Consider the following 15,019-nt stretch of genomic DNA (forward strand, 5'->3'; position numbering starts at 1 on the left):
TGAAAGCCTCAGACACGGCAAGACTTAAGAGTGACTAAGTCACAATGTCTGCCCTCCACCGTGGCTGCTCCGGTGAAAGCCTCAGACACGGCAAGACTTAAGAGTGACTAAGCTCCTGCTCTAGATGCATCAACTCAGAAGTCAGAAAAGCTGCATTTTTTTGAAACCCTAGTATGCTGGGGAAGTATATTAGTCATTTTCAGTTTTCTTTGCCTAAGTAACTACTTCTAATCCCAGTAATGAAATATTATTTCACTTTCAACCACACCAAAAAAATTCCTTACCAACTGCCTCCAGATACGTCAACTCTGAGCCAACTTGTGATCACACTTCTAAACTCTATCAAACTACTTAAATACCATGAAGAAAATTACTAATTAAATAAAAAGCATGAGTGGTACTTTTTCACTTTTTAAATGAACAATTCATCACTTGAGCTTTGCCTCATTTCATTTAAACTCTTTAAGGCTGTTGGTAAACTGAACTCCATTTTCTGAGTTTTAAGTACAGATCATCAAAAACCAAGTTTACCTTGCATCTCAGAAACCTAAAAAATATAACGGAGATACCAGAAATAGTGACATTCTGTCCACCTTGATTTCCTCTCCTTTGAATTTTCCATCCCTACTTCCTGCTCGCTTACCTCTGACCTGTGTGCAGCCACGCTGGTTTGTTCACACAGCTCTGAATTCGCCATTTTCACACCAAGTCTTTTACTTGGTCCAGAATACATGACATTCCAAGAGTGCAGAAACATCAGTTCACCTTCTAGCCCAGCTCCTCCCTAAAGCCCTCACGGAGCCCTGCTCTGAGATCCTCCCGAGCCCAAACAGCAATGATGTTACACTAGGCTACCAGTTGGTGAGAAGTCTCTATACTTGTGCATGTTTGGAAATTTCTATAATGAAACGTTTAGATATAAAAAATTAAGTATGCAAATGGTACAAACTCTAGAAACAGCAGCTTTAAAAAAAATGGGCCCAGTGCAATGGCTCAGTAGCTAAATACTTGCCTTGCACACGCCACAATCCCATATGGGCACCAGTTTGTGTCTCAGCTGCTCCGCTTCCCATCCAGCTCCCTGCTTGTAGCCTGGGAAAGCAGTGGAGGATGGCCCAAGGCCTTGGGACCTGTACCATGTGGGAGACCCAGAAGAAGCTCCAAGCTTCAGGCTCCTGGCTTCAGACTGGCTCAACTCCAGCCATTGCGGTCACTTGGGGAGTGAACCAGTGGACAGAAGATCTTCCTCTCCGTCTCTCCTGCTCTCTGTAAATCTGCCTTTCCAATAAAAGAAATAAACAAATCTTAAAACCCCTTTTGAAAAAAGCCAAGGCTTCAGGAGATAAATACTAGCATAAGGAATTCCCTTGGTGGTCAGCCCTAGGACAACGCTGGCAAAGCAGTGTCACGGGTGCCAGCCCGAGTATCAGCTGCTCCATTTCTTTTCAGTTTTTAATTTCTCATTCTATGGTTCCATAGGCACAGGATTTCCCTTTCCGCTCTCCCCTTGCCACGCCCCTTTAGCTTCCCCACAACCCTTCAGCAATAGTCCCAAGTTCATCATTCTGCCACTTCTGATCCAGCTCCCTCCTAATGGTGTGGGAAGCACAGCAGAGGATGGCCCAGACACGGGGTGCCTGTTACTCAGTGAAGACCTGGAAGAGGCTGCTGGCTCCTGGCTTCTGCCTTGCCCTATCCTGGCTACCGGGACCATCTGAGGAGGGACCGTACGGAGAGCGGCCATCTGGGCAGGGGCCTTTTACGGAGAGGTCCAACAGATAGATTTGTCTAGCCTTATAACTCTTTCAAATAAATAAATAAATCTTTTTTAAAGAAATCCTAGGCAGTGGGGAATGGAGCTGCATAATTATTTTAAAATTAAGAAGATCACATATTTACAATTTGGCTACTGAAATATGTGAAAGCACTGATTTTTCCTCAATGGAAGCATTGAAGGAATCATCACAGATTTTATATAGTAAGAAATACAGGTGAAATTCTGTACCACTTTCACTCTATAACTATCATTTATTTGTTTATGTAACAAAAATTACATAAAAACAGTATTACAGTAGCTAATTATATGATTTCTACAGCAATCTGGATGAAAAATTAAAATCAGAGTAATCCAACCAAAATGCAGAAACTACTTAATGTAGAATTCTCCCTAACCTCACATTACTATCTAAAGCTGTTACTTTCTGAGAAAGCAAAAAGGAAAATATTTTGATTCAGTTGGAGTTGTGACATTGCTATGGAAATTTAAGAAATTAAGTATGTCCTCGAGTTCGTTTAAAATATTATTAGAGATGGAAACAGATGAAACAAGATTGATCAGAAACCGCTGTCAGACCCGAGGGTACACCACACTTTCCACTTTATTTCTGCATACGTGCACATGTTTGATCTTTTCTATCATAAAGCATGTGTGTGTGTGTGTGTGTGTGTGTGTGTGTGTGTGCGTGCAATATGCATTTGCATACAAACATATCCAAAAAGCAGACTGGAAGGCACCCTGTCAAAACGCTGATACTGGTTCTCCTTGGCACACTAACTATCATTTTCCATCCTCTGCTCTATTTTCTCAATTTTTCTTGGTGAGCATAAGATGCCTTTATAGTGAGAGAAATGTAATTTTATAAAACCTTGAATACCTATAAACAAGATTTATCCTAATCACATTTCAAAATACAATACATCCAATGACCAACTACTACAAACGAAATGCCTTACATCTATTTACTTAAAAAAATCTCCATAAGAAAGAATTCTTGCACTCAGTTTATAGTGGAGAAACCAGAATTTATAGAAATTTAAAAATCTACCCAACTGGAAATGGTAGCGCAAGATTCAAGTTCCAACTTCTGACACAAAAATCCCAATTCTTCATTGTAACCCAGGGTTAGCCAACTGTGCTCTGTGGATAAAAGATCTCAAATAGGTGCACAGTGCAGAAAAAGCATTTAGACACTGCTAGTAACTTAACAGGGTAAGTTTGTGGAACACAATAAGAAAAAAGTTACATATTAAGTCTAGTATTACTGCATTTTTTAATTGAAGACTACTCTTCTTCCAAGACACTATGCGAAGCATCTTCACAGTTATGACTACAGAAGTGAAGTTAGGTAAAAACACGTGGCCGCCTAAAGATAACTGTTAACTATTTCCAACAAACAAGCCTTAAATATGTGCGTATGTACATATATACACACCTGATATGATATGCATATATAATCTCATACACATATACATTATTTTATATACATATATGTATATTTAAACAGCTGATTTCGTACACAGCAGACGTCAAATCTATCAAGGAACACAAAGTCACGTGCACAGAGCAGGTGAGCCTAACTGTGGCCAGCACCGGTCACATGACCACGAGTCCTCGGAGTTGATGGAGAAATGTATTCACTATTTGCTTCATTCAGCAAACACACTAGAGACTGAAATAAACACTAAAAATTGAAAACGAACCAGACTCAGCCCGAGTTGGAACAGGTTAAGAATTCATTGATTTGCCAACTATTTACTGAGGCAAATGCAGCAAAGTGCTCACAAAAGTATCCTCAAAACGCGACGAGAGTTGCCTATTTCTGCTAGGGGCCCCTGGGAAATGCGCAATGCTCATTAAAAGCATGTATACCTGTTACAAAGCATTGTTAAAGCTTTGGTCCCAGCACTGTGGCGTAGCAACAGACCAACACCCCAGACAGCCGCAGGTTTGAATCCTGGCTGTGTCCCTTCCAATCCAGCTCCCTGACAGGCCAGGAAAGCAGAAGATGGCCAACCACCGGGTCCTCTGCACGCCATGTGGAGGCCAGGAAGAAGCTTCCAGCTTCCAGCTTCCAACAGGCCCAGCTCCCACCGGTCCAGCCCCCTGTGAGGAGAGCTAGCAGATGGGAGGGGACTGCTTTCTCTCTTACAGTCCTTTCTCTGCAACTCTTCCATGTGGATAAACATCTTTAAAAAAGAAATACATCCTTGATGTATATATAGATTCTGTTAGGGTCAAAGGAAAATAGAAAAACTAAGACAAAAAAATGTTCAAAAGAGGAAAACGGTCTTCTTCACATTTGCACATGAAGTACTCCTGATGACTGCTGACTACTCAGTTTTCACATTGGTCGTATTCACGTAATGATGAGCAAGACAGGGCAAAAGATCATTAGAGCCATAGATATAACTCAAATTCCACTCTGTTCCATGATTTTGTTTCCTTAAGTTTTAGTTTTTTCAGAACACCAGTGAAATTAAACTTCATTTTACCATTTTTCTAGTCATTTAACAGAAATGGTCAAGAACAATACCAACTTCAACAGTTACATAGTAATATTTGTAGCCAAACTTGTAAGCACAGATGGTTAATTTCTAATTCATCATGCAAGTCTTACGATGTCCAGCACGATTATAAGCTGCTGACGCCTGGAGCCAGCATTGTGGCGTCACAGAGAAAGCCACCACGTGCAACCCCAGCCAGATGCCGCTTCCTGTCCTGGCTGCCACACTTCCACAGCAGTCACAGGCTCCTGGCCTGGGAGAAGTGCATAACGCCACAATGGTTGGCCCTTCAGCAGGTGACGCTCGGGCTCCTGGCTTCATCACAGCCCAGCGCCAGCTGCTATCACCCGGGAGCAAACCTGCGCACGGCTGTTCGATCAACCTCTTTCTCATTCTCTCAGCCTCTCGCTCTTTGTGTCTATGAATTTCAAAAGCATAAATCAGTCTTTTAAAAAGAATTATGCAGGCCTGGCGTGGTGGCGCAAGTGGTTAAAGGTCCTCGCCTTGAACGCCTGGGATCCCATATGGGCACCGGATCTAATCCCGGCAGCCCCGCTTCCCTTCCAGCTCCCTGCCTGTGGCCTGGGAAAGCGGTTGAGGACAGCCCAAAGCTTTGGGACCCTGCACCCGCGTGGGAGACCCGGAAGAGGCTCCTGGCTTCGGATCGGCATAGCATCGACCATTGCACTCACTTGGGGAGTGAATCATCGGACGGAAGATCTTCCTCTCTGTCTCTCCTCTCTGTATATCCGCCTTTCCAATAAAAAAAATAATAAAAATAAATCTTTTTTAAAAAAAAAAAAAGAATTATGACTCCTACTAGTCCACTATGAAACAGGAGGTGGACATTCGGCCTAAATGCTAAGACTCTGTGGTGGGAAACCAGAGTAAGATAGCAGAGTGTCTGGATTCAAGGCATGTCTCCACTCCCAAGGCCAACTTCATGCCCATGTGCACACAGGGCAGGTGGCTCAGGTGGTTGTGCCCCTGCCACCCGTGTCGGTCACCTGGACTGAGTTCCCTGTTCCTGCCTGGCCCGACCACAAACACCATGAGCACCGAAAGTGGACCACAAACAGGCACCCTCTCTGCCTTTGTCTTTGTGTGTGATGCAAATGATTAAATTGTTACAAAAAAAAATTAAAAACGTACTTTGCAAATGGCCTATTCATGTTCCAATAATGAAAATTAAATCAAGAAATAAGAGTTTGAATATATAAAACAATCTGGAAAAAAATTACTAATTTCTGTCATAGAATTTTTTTAAAGATTTATTTTCATTGGAAGGGCAGATTTACAGAAAGAGAAAGAGACACAGAAAGACCTTCCATCCACTGGTTCACTCCCCAAGTGATCGCAACAGCCAGAGCTGATCAGAAGCCAGGAGCCAAGAATTTCTTCCTGGTCTCTCACATGTGCTCAGGGCCCCAAGGCTTTGCGTCATCCTGCACTGCCTCTCCAGGCCACAAGCAGGGAGCTGGATGGAAAGTGGAGCAGCCAGGACATGAACTAGCACCTGTATGGAATTCCGGGCATGCAAGGCAAGGATTTAGCCTCTGACCATTACACTGGGCCACAGATTATTTTTGAATGGATATGCATCAGTTCCTTTTGGGCTAAGTGTTTCTTCTAATTCAGTAGTGTGGGTGCTGTGGCAGGTGAGACTTTGCATTTCAAATTTGAAAAATCAGATGCAAGACATGCAACAACGCATCACAAAATGATGTGGTAATGCTGCTGAGAAGAAAATATCAAAAAATAACATTCTAGACCCAGGCTTCAATCAGGCCCCAAAGCAAGCCAAGCTTTCTATTATACAATAAGCTCTTAAATACTGGATTTATTTTTTTTCCCAAATAAAAACATTTTTTAATGCTCTTCAGGGTGTATGCTCTTCAAATGCATCTAAGTTTTGGAAGAAACAACTTTCTTCTGCAACCATATAAAAGTTTCTCAAAATCTCAATCTGCAAGTTACAACTTGATTCTTTTGAACTACACTCGGAGGTCTCAAACGGACATCTACAGCTTACTCCTTAGGAAATACGCTTCTGACCTGAATACGTATCAACTAACAGGGTTCATTCCAGGCTGAACACCCTTCCCTGAGAAATGGAGAGGCAAGTGGGACAGGATGGAAGGCAATGACAGAGAATATATTTTAACAAATCAATCACTAAGTTACCCAGAAAATGTCATTTTAATCATGTCATTTCTCACAAGTTTATCATTTTTTTTCCTTCCAGTGTTACATAAAACTGAAAAGTTATCCTTGCTACAATGGTTTTATTATCAAATAAAGAGTTCAACTCCACCCACTGACACCTTCGGGAAACAAGTATGATAGTAGATAATGACATTATTTTAGGGCTCCAACAAGCTCCATACAGCGGAGGAGCTACCGTGGGATCAGACCACAAGGAGTTATCTTCCTCCAGGCAGCAGACACAGTCACGAGTTCTGGAGCTGAACATCTGCCCCAGGATCCTGACTGCATTGCCCTCTAGCCCAATCTGAACTGCACCTAACCCAACCTGCGCTAACTCCCCAGCGGCAAAACCCACGTGACCGTGCTCAGCTCTCCCAGGACCTGAGGACCCAATACAGAAACGCCCCTGGAGCATTTAGCCAGAGGACTGACCGCAGCCAAAATCCTCAGCGTCCCGAAACAGGCCTAAACATAAGGTAGACGGGCCCATGCTATTTCCTTAAGAATACAAGGAAATTCAAATGCTGATCTCCTTGTGTCAGTCCAATAGAAACAGAAAAATTTTTTTTAACTCTTTTCACTATTCATCTCATATTGAAAATCCCAGGAGGAAGAAAGGCTTTTACAACCGTCTACAGTGCCCTGTTAACAATGAATATCAGAAACTTGAGAATGTTTAGCCTTAACAAACAACCTTGACCAATTTAATCCCAATTTAAAAAACACTGGTAATAAGGCAAAATTTTAGAAGTCATTTAAGGCTTGCTTTCATAATTGAAAGTGAACTGCAATATCAATTAATAAAGATTTATCTAGTACCAATGTGCTCACCGCTGAGGCTACGCAGGAGACAGGCAGCTGGGTGACACAGCCTACAGGACATGGGAACATGAGGTGTAACTATATAGGAATAACCAGAAGCAAAATCGCTACAGTGAAGGCCCAAACGTACACAAGGGAAGCTTTTTGTTTTGACTTTTAAAGCAGGAGTGAAAAGTTCTAGGTTGAACTCTGACATCCACAATGAGACATACCCATTTATCTGCCTAGCCTTTCTTACCTGTCCTTAAACATATCCAACATTTTAAGAGAGCTACTGATTTTAATGCTCTAGAATGGAACCTTTCAACAAGCCAATTTACGGCTGGGAAAACGACAGCACTGAGGGAGGGACTCGAGCAGGTATCATGGTGTAGCAAGCCTCTGCTTGGTGCTGGCATCTTCTATGGGCACGAGTGTGAGTCTCTGATGCGCCACTTCAAATTCAGCTCGCTGCTGACGCTCCTGGGAGAGCAGCAGACGATGGTCCAAGTACCTGGAGCCCTGCACCCTTATGCGAGACCCAGAAGAAGCTTCTGGCTTCAGACTGGCTTAGCTCTGGCCATTGTGGCCACTTGGGAATGAACCCATGGGTGGAAGAATGCTCTGCCTCTCCTTAACTCTCTGCCCTCAAATAAAAACAAATATTCTTTAAAAAGAGAGACACTAAGGTATCACCGTGGCTCACTGCAGGGTCAAACTGAAGTGTCAATTCTAGACAGCTTGACTCAAACTCGGCACTGCTTCTCCAGAAATTACCCCTTGAACATGACTTAGATTTTACGTCTGAGTCCTCTTCAGATTAAGAAGGCAAAAAGGTTTCTGCTTCCTCATTTTCCTACTCCTTGGGATTACTCAATTCTCTGCCCCCACTGAACTTTTTTCCAGAAATTATCAGTGCAAATGCATAACTCTGATGAATCAAAAAATGTTCACTGATATGTTTCTAATATCCCACCACATGATATTTTATGACAGCAGCTGTAATAGTCTACCCTGATTCCCAGGTCTACAACTCAGTTACAACCATGAGTCTGGAACCCAGCAAGTTTAGACTTGATCAAAAAGGAATGAGACAAGAAAGGAGCTGCAGAAGAGACTGTCAGTCGGGATCACACAAGGAAGCCGGGATGCGAGCGCCGGGCGCAGCGAGAAACACCAGAAAATTCATGCTGAAGTCAGGAGGTCAAACGACAGGAATGAACGCTTTCAGAAATCCTACCAACAGACCCAGCACTTTATCACACCACATCTTTTGAAAACACAAACTGAATGACAGCACATGAACTGCCACGACACGGAGTAATCCTGACAGGAAGCTGACTTTACTGCTAAACTGGCAACTCAGGGCAGACCTTCTGTCAGAACTCAGAATGCAGCCAAAAACGACCCTACCAAAACTTGAGACTTCCTCAATGAGTTTAATTTCAATCCAATTAATAAATACCAGGCACGTCCTACATTAACAGGCACAGATTTGTTCAATCTCCCCAGGGGCAGGCTAATTTAGAAGTAGGCACTATTAGACTCTATGTGAATAATTGGGCGCAGGTGTTCACAATACCAAAGGGAGAACCGCCTCTGAGCCCACCTGTCAACAGATTCTGCGCTCTTCGGTGAGCCACTGTTTTTTGTTTTTCTGGGTTATTTTTTTTTTCCTTTTTGCTCAAGTAGAGTTATATGAGACGCTAATATGTAAAACAGTGGGTTGTAAAATAATTTGTTCTCCTTTACAGTACGGAGTAACCATCGCTCATCACAGAAAGCTAACGTCACAAGTCTTTACGGTGTCACAACTGCCACACTGCATATACATGTATCCTCATTAACTTCTAGAGAAGGAATCAAGATGGGATGCTTCAGTCCTACAGAGTAACTAACACTTTGTAGACGTCAAAAAGCAAGACAACACTGCTTACAGTCCTAAACTGAACATACGTGGCACGAATCTGTTCAGCACATCCTTTCTACAGCCAAAAACTAGTAAAAGACAAGTCAGGATTCAGCATTTCACAAGATGTCCAGTGCAGAGACTGGTTTGCAATCTGCCTCTCAATAAATGGGTTTAGATAGTCTACTTCTAGGTGATCATACAGTCCTTCCACCATAAAATATCTACTCAGTTTGTATAAAACATTTCACATCCTGGGCCACAGGTGAAGCCGGACCTGTGCTGCACTTGGGGGTTCCTTACTAGCTGCTCCCCTCCTGCACAGCTCCCTGCATCTCCCTGCATCCCAACATCTTCCCAACATCCTGGGAAAGGTAGCGGAAAAGGGCCAAGTGTCTGGACTCCCGCCACCCCACGGGAAACCCAGAAAAAGGTCACAGCTTTGGCCTGGCCCTGCTTGGCCACTGCAGCCATCAGGGAAGTGAACCAGCAGGTGGAAGTAAATGCGTGTGTGTGTGTGTGTGTGTGTGTGTGTGTGTGTGTGTGTGTGTGTGTGTGTGTGTGTGTGTGTGTGTGTGTGTGTGTGTGTGTGTGTGTGTGTGTGTGTGTGTCCTCTTCTCCCTTGAATCTCACAAATACACAGTTTTTTGTTTTTGTCTTTTTTAGTTTCACATTCAGGGCCAGGCACAACAGCCTAGTAACTAAACCCTCGCCTTACAACTGCAGGCATCCCATATGGGCACAAGTTCTAATCCTGGTGACTCTACCTCCCATCCCGCTCCCTGCCTGAAGCATGGGAAAGCAGCTGAGGATGGCCCAGTGCTTTGGTCACTGCACACTTGTGGGAGATCTGGAAGAATCTTCTGGCTCCTGGCTTTGGATCAGCTCAGTGCTGGCCATGGCCACTTCAGGAGTGAACCAGCAGATGAAAAATCTTTCTCTCTGTATCCCCTTCTCTCTGGAAATCTGCCTTTCCAATAAAAATAATAAATAAACCTTTTAAAAAATTTCACATTCAAACTTTACTACAACACATTCAAGACACTGTTAAATGACCATAAATCAAAACAAGCATCTAGACAATCAGATATTTTGAAGTGATTTTCCAGCTACAACAACTAAGTAACAATAAAGTTCTGCAATAATTGTTGTTGTTACAAATGTGTCATCTCAAAACCACGCCACTTCCTGGGGGAGCTGCCAGTGGGGGAGCTGCCGGGAGGCATAGAATTCTAAGCATACAGACGCTCCCCTGAGCAGGCAGCAGTCACCTGGTCCTGAAGGAGCTGGCCTCCAGATGGAATGTTCCACAGCACCTCTGCCTGTTCACAGAGGGCTCTGCCTGCTTCACAGGAAAGTAAAAGGTGCCAGACCTGGGAGAACTACAAAGCCACGCCTGGACCAGCGCCAGATGAATTTAGGACAAATCATTTTACCACAAATGTTCTCAGCAGGAAATCAAATATTAAATGATAAGGAACGACAAAACAACACGATATGCTTTTATTATTCCCAAGTTTTCCGATTTAGTTCAGATTTTTAAAGATTTATTGGAAAGGCAGAGTTACAAAGAGAGAGTGCCAGACCGTCCACCTGGCTAACTGCACAGACAGCCCCAAGCCAGGCGCTGGGAGCTGCGGCGGCTGTGACCCAAACACTGGCGCCATCGTTCATTGCTTCCCAGCTGCATTAGCAGGGAGCTGATTCGAAAGTGCCCAGGTCCTTATGGTCCTGCCGTCATGTGGGAGGCCCAGAGAGGGCTCCTGGTTCGAAGCAGCCCAGCTCCAGCCATGGCCGCCATTTGGGAAGTGAACCAGAAGATGCAAGATCTCTGTCTCTCCTTCCATCTCTGCAAAAATGAATACATAAACCAATCTTAAAAAAGAGGGCCCAGTGCAGTAGCCTCATGGCTAAAGTCCTCGTCTTACACACGAGCTGGGAACTCTTTTGGGTGCTGGTTCGTGTCCCAGCTGCTCCGTTTCCCCTCCAGCTTTCTGCTTGTGGCTTGAGAAAGCAGTGAAGGATGGCCCAAATACTTGGGACCCTGCACCCATGTGGGAGACCGGAAGGGCTTCCTGGCTTTGGATCAGCTGAGCTCTAACCAGTGCGGACACTCGGGGAGTAAACCAGCCGACGGAAGATCGACGGAAGATCCTTCTCTCCTTGCCTCTGTAATTCTAACTTTACAATAATAATAAAAAAAAATCTTTAAAAACAAACCAAAAATTAAAAAAGGATTTAAACAGGAGTGGTCTCAGATCAAGTGAAAAAACTCCTAATGCAACAGCGCTTACATTTTATTTTGTACCGAAGAGGTAAAATCCATTAGTGCACCTCATCTGTGTATCTGAGCCACCCTGGGCATGGGCGCGCAGCAGGGCGCGCAGCAAGGCCCCGCACATGCCACATCCTTGTGTTCTTCCGTCAAACCTGTGAAAACTGTTTAATTGTAGTGCCAATGCTCGCGCGCTCACTGCCTGTATGTGTGAACACGTTCCAGGGGTGACGAGGCACCCCACTCGGTGACAGAAGACAGGAAATCCTCAGGACACTAGGGCAATGGTAGAATGGCAGCAAGCAGCTCCTACAGCCCCGCAGCCCCGGGAGACACTTCCACTGGGCCTCGAGCAGTCCTTCGCGTGAACCAACACACTGAGGTCCGTCGACAAGCGCAACGCCTTCCAAGGAAATCCAGTAAATGTCTTTACAATTCTACTGTCACCCGCACGGCCACCATAGTGAGCTCTCTGGGTTGTCCAAGCTGGGACCCCCATGGATGTGAAAGCGCCCCAGTCATTTCCACCAGGATCCCTAACAGCAACAACCTGACGTGCTGCGCCAATCTTTGGGATGCTGTCCTGCAAATGCCAAGCATGCGTATGACAGCCAGGCCCTTCTCCTGTAACCGCCTTCCCCTCCCACCCCCTCCAGGTGGGAGAACCAAAAATATCCCCAGAGGCAGCCCAGTGCTCCCTGGGGGGCACATCACGGGCTGGGGGAGCGAGGACTCCAGCAAAAGTTCTGTTTTCTCGAGAGGGCATACTCCACCACAGGGGGGCAGTTACAAGAAACCTCAGGCATTCGAAACAGCTATTCTGGGCCAAACTTGCCTGGAGCCCTCAAGGCGACCTAGCCCTTGTCGCTGCAGACAGCCAATGCTTCCACATGGGCATGAGTACACCCTCTGGCGCTCATCAATCTAGGACGGGCTGGGACAGGAGCCAACACTGCCTGCGTTTTACAGTTTCGATGGACTACACCTTCTGTTAACCCTTCAGTGGACGACTCGTCTCCGCCACAGGAACCTCTCGCACTGCAGACCCAAACACTCTGCCCTTGGACACGCAACGCCCTCCTTGCCTGCACCGCTCACCACCCTGGGGCCCAGGGGCTCACATCTCCCACCTCCAGGGGGGCCTCCCCCTTGACACGCGCTCCCGCGCCCCCGGTGCTCCCCGCCGGCTCCCCCCCTCCGCCCCACTGCCCAGGTCAGCTGGTGACCCCCTGCCCCAGGCCCGACCCCGCGCCCCCCGCCCAGGGCGCCTACCTGAAGTAGTAGACATCGCTCTTGCCGGCGCTGAGCCCAGATTTTCGGATCACTTCCTCCTTCTTCCATCCGGGGGGGAGGGCCGGGCAGTCCATCCTCTTCCCGCTCTCCGTGGCCCGGGGTCCCCTGGGCCCCGGCCCCGCGCTCCCCGACGGGAAAGGGACCGGCTCCCGCCGGGGGGCGCCGCCGCCACCGCCGCCGCCGCCGCTGCAGCCGCCGCCGCCGCCGTCGCCGCCAAGGCCGCCGCCGCCGCCACTCGGGGGACGGCCGCGGCCCCGGCCCCGGCCCCGTCCCCGGCCACGGCCCCGGCCCCGGCCCCGGCCACGGCCACAGACGCCGCCGCCCCGGCCCGCCTGCTTCCACCGCCCCCGGCCACGGCCGCCGCCCCGAGCGCCTTCCCTGCGCACGCCGCTCACCGGGGACGGGGCGAGCGCGCTGCCCGGGCCCCCCTGCTCGATGGCGGAGTCGCCGCCAGCGCCGCTGCCGCCCGCCGCGCTCTCCCCCTCCTCCTGCTCCGGGCAGCAGCGGCCTCCCCCCGGGTGCGCGCGCATCCAGCCCCCTCCCCAGCCGGCGCTGCGCTTCTTCCGTAACCGAGCCCTTGGAATCCCGGAGACCCGCCCCGCCCGCAGCGCGGCGCGCGGGGGACGCGCGCAAGCATCATAGAGCGGGCGCGCACAGAGCGGCCCTCCCGCCCGGGGCGTGGCCACGGACGCCGCCTCTTAGGTCCTCCAAGCGCTGGCGAGCGGCCGCCTCGGCCCCGCCTCCCCTGGGCGGACACGCCTCCCCCGGCGGACACGCCCCCTGCCCCGCGCGGGCTCCGCCCTCCGGCCGCGCCCTTCCGGTTCTCGGCCGCCCCGGGAGCCGCGCGGATCCCGGAAGCGCCGCTCGGGCTCTGAGTCACGGCTGACTGACTGACTGGCTGCCTGACGGGGCGGCCGCGGTTACGGCGTGTCAGGGGTCATGTCCGCCGCGCTGTGACTTCCCAGGGAGTAAACAACAAACAAACCGGAGCTCGTTGTGTGTTCCCTGAGGTGGCCTTGCGTGTGACGGCGCTGCCCGCTGGGACACCCAGCCCCTTTCCCGCCCGTGTCCAGGCGGTCATCGCGTGGAAGCAACGAGGCGGAATCTCCTGTTAGCTGCTTGTTGGTCGCGGTCCGCCAGGGCCTGGACACAGGATAGCTCGCAATAGTTCCTCTAGTCTCGTGGGATTGACCTTCAGAGTCTAAACCGACCTGAATTCGTGTAGAATTTGCCCAATTTCTCAGATCATTTCTTAACGTGGCCGGTTTCCTCGAAGATCAGTGCCTTTGCCTCGGTAAATACGTTGCAAGCCCAGCCTAGCCCACGGCCCAACGCCCGAGGGAATCCCAAATGCTTTTGGCTGCCGATTCTCGTAAACCCGACACCTAGAAGTTGAGGACCAAGTTTAGTTTATACTAAAATGCGTTCGTGTGAGGATAAAGCAGTGGAAACGTAAAATCTTACCTTTACGCTCCATGTGAAAGCGAACTCAAAACCCTAAACGTGAGCATCTATAGCCTGACGTTTTCATGTCCTGGAGTTCTTGCTGGAGATGCGTTCAGGACAGGATTGAAGTCCAAGTCCACTTCCCAGGAGAGAGCTCCCCGCTGGAGACATTTAGAATTCGTCTGTGAAAGCCACTCAGCTCCGGGAAGGCCGTATGTATTTTAACAGTAATGAAAGAGAAAATCAAGAACTGAATCTTCGAGAAGACAAATGTTGAGGGCTCAATGGAAGGGATCAAATCCAGAAGGAAAAAGTGCGATCAACATGTGGATAAGATACGCTGCAGCACGCGTCTGCTCCTGAAGCAAGGAGGACTCCCGGTGAAACATATAACCTGGCGGTGTGATGCTAGAAGTTCTACCTTTGTCTGTCCCTACGCTTACATAGCAAAAAGTTAAGCCTGTAAATGTTACGAAAGGACTCTCTCCTCTGCAATAATATGGGGAGAAATGGCAGGAAGGAAAAAACGAGAGAAAGGAAAGGAGAGGGTTGTGGAGGAATCCCTAGACCTACGAAACTACATCATGGAAAATAATAACAGTAGTGATAATGTGGGGCCCAGTGCAGGAGCCTAGCAGCCAAAGTCCTCCCCTTGCATGCGCCAGGATCCCATATGGCCACTGGTTTGTATCCAGGAGGCTCCACTTGCCATCCAGCTCCCTGCTTGTGGCCTGGAAAAGCAGTCAAGGATGGCCCAAAGCCTTGGGACCCTGCACCCTCGTGGGAGACCCAGAAGAAGCTCC

General features: G+C 48.0%; 1 protein-coding gene across 1 annotated transcript in view; it reads right to left on the reverse strand.

Annotated features, from left to right (window-relative positions):
* MBD2 (methyl-CpG binding domain protein 2) overlaps positions 1–13,533 on the reverse strand; it is a 51,997-nt gene extending 38,464 nt beyond the window's left edge. The window contains exon 1 of the mRNA XM_040985016.1: positions 12,750–13,533. Within this exon, the coding sequence (XP_040840950.1) occupies positions 12,750–13,300 (551 nt within the window). The 5' untranslated portion in view covers positions 13,301–13,533. The remainder of the gene's footprint in view (positions 1–12,749) is intronic.
* Positions 13,534–15,019: the final 1,486 nt, after the last annotated feature.

The sequence above is a fragment of the Ochotona curzoniae genome, unplaced genomic scaffold, assembly GCF_017591425.1.
Source record: "Ochotona curzoniae isolate NIBS_2020 unplaced genomic scaffold, NIBS_Ocur_1.0 contig_43, whole genome shotgun sequence".
Classification (NCBI taxonomy): domain Eukaryota; kingdom Metazoa; phylum Chordata; class Mammalia; order Lagomorpha; family Ochotonidae; genus Ochotona; species Ochotona curzoniae.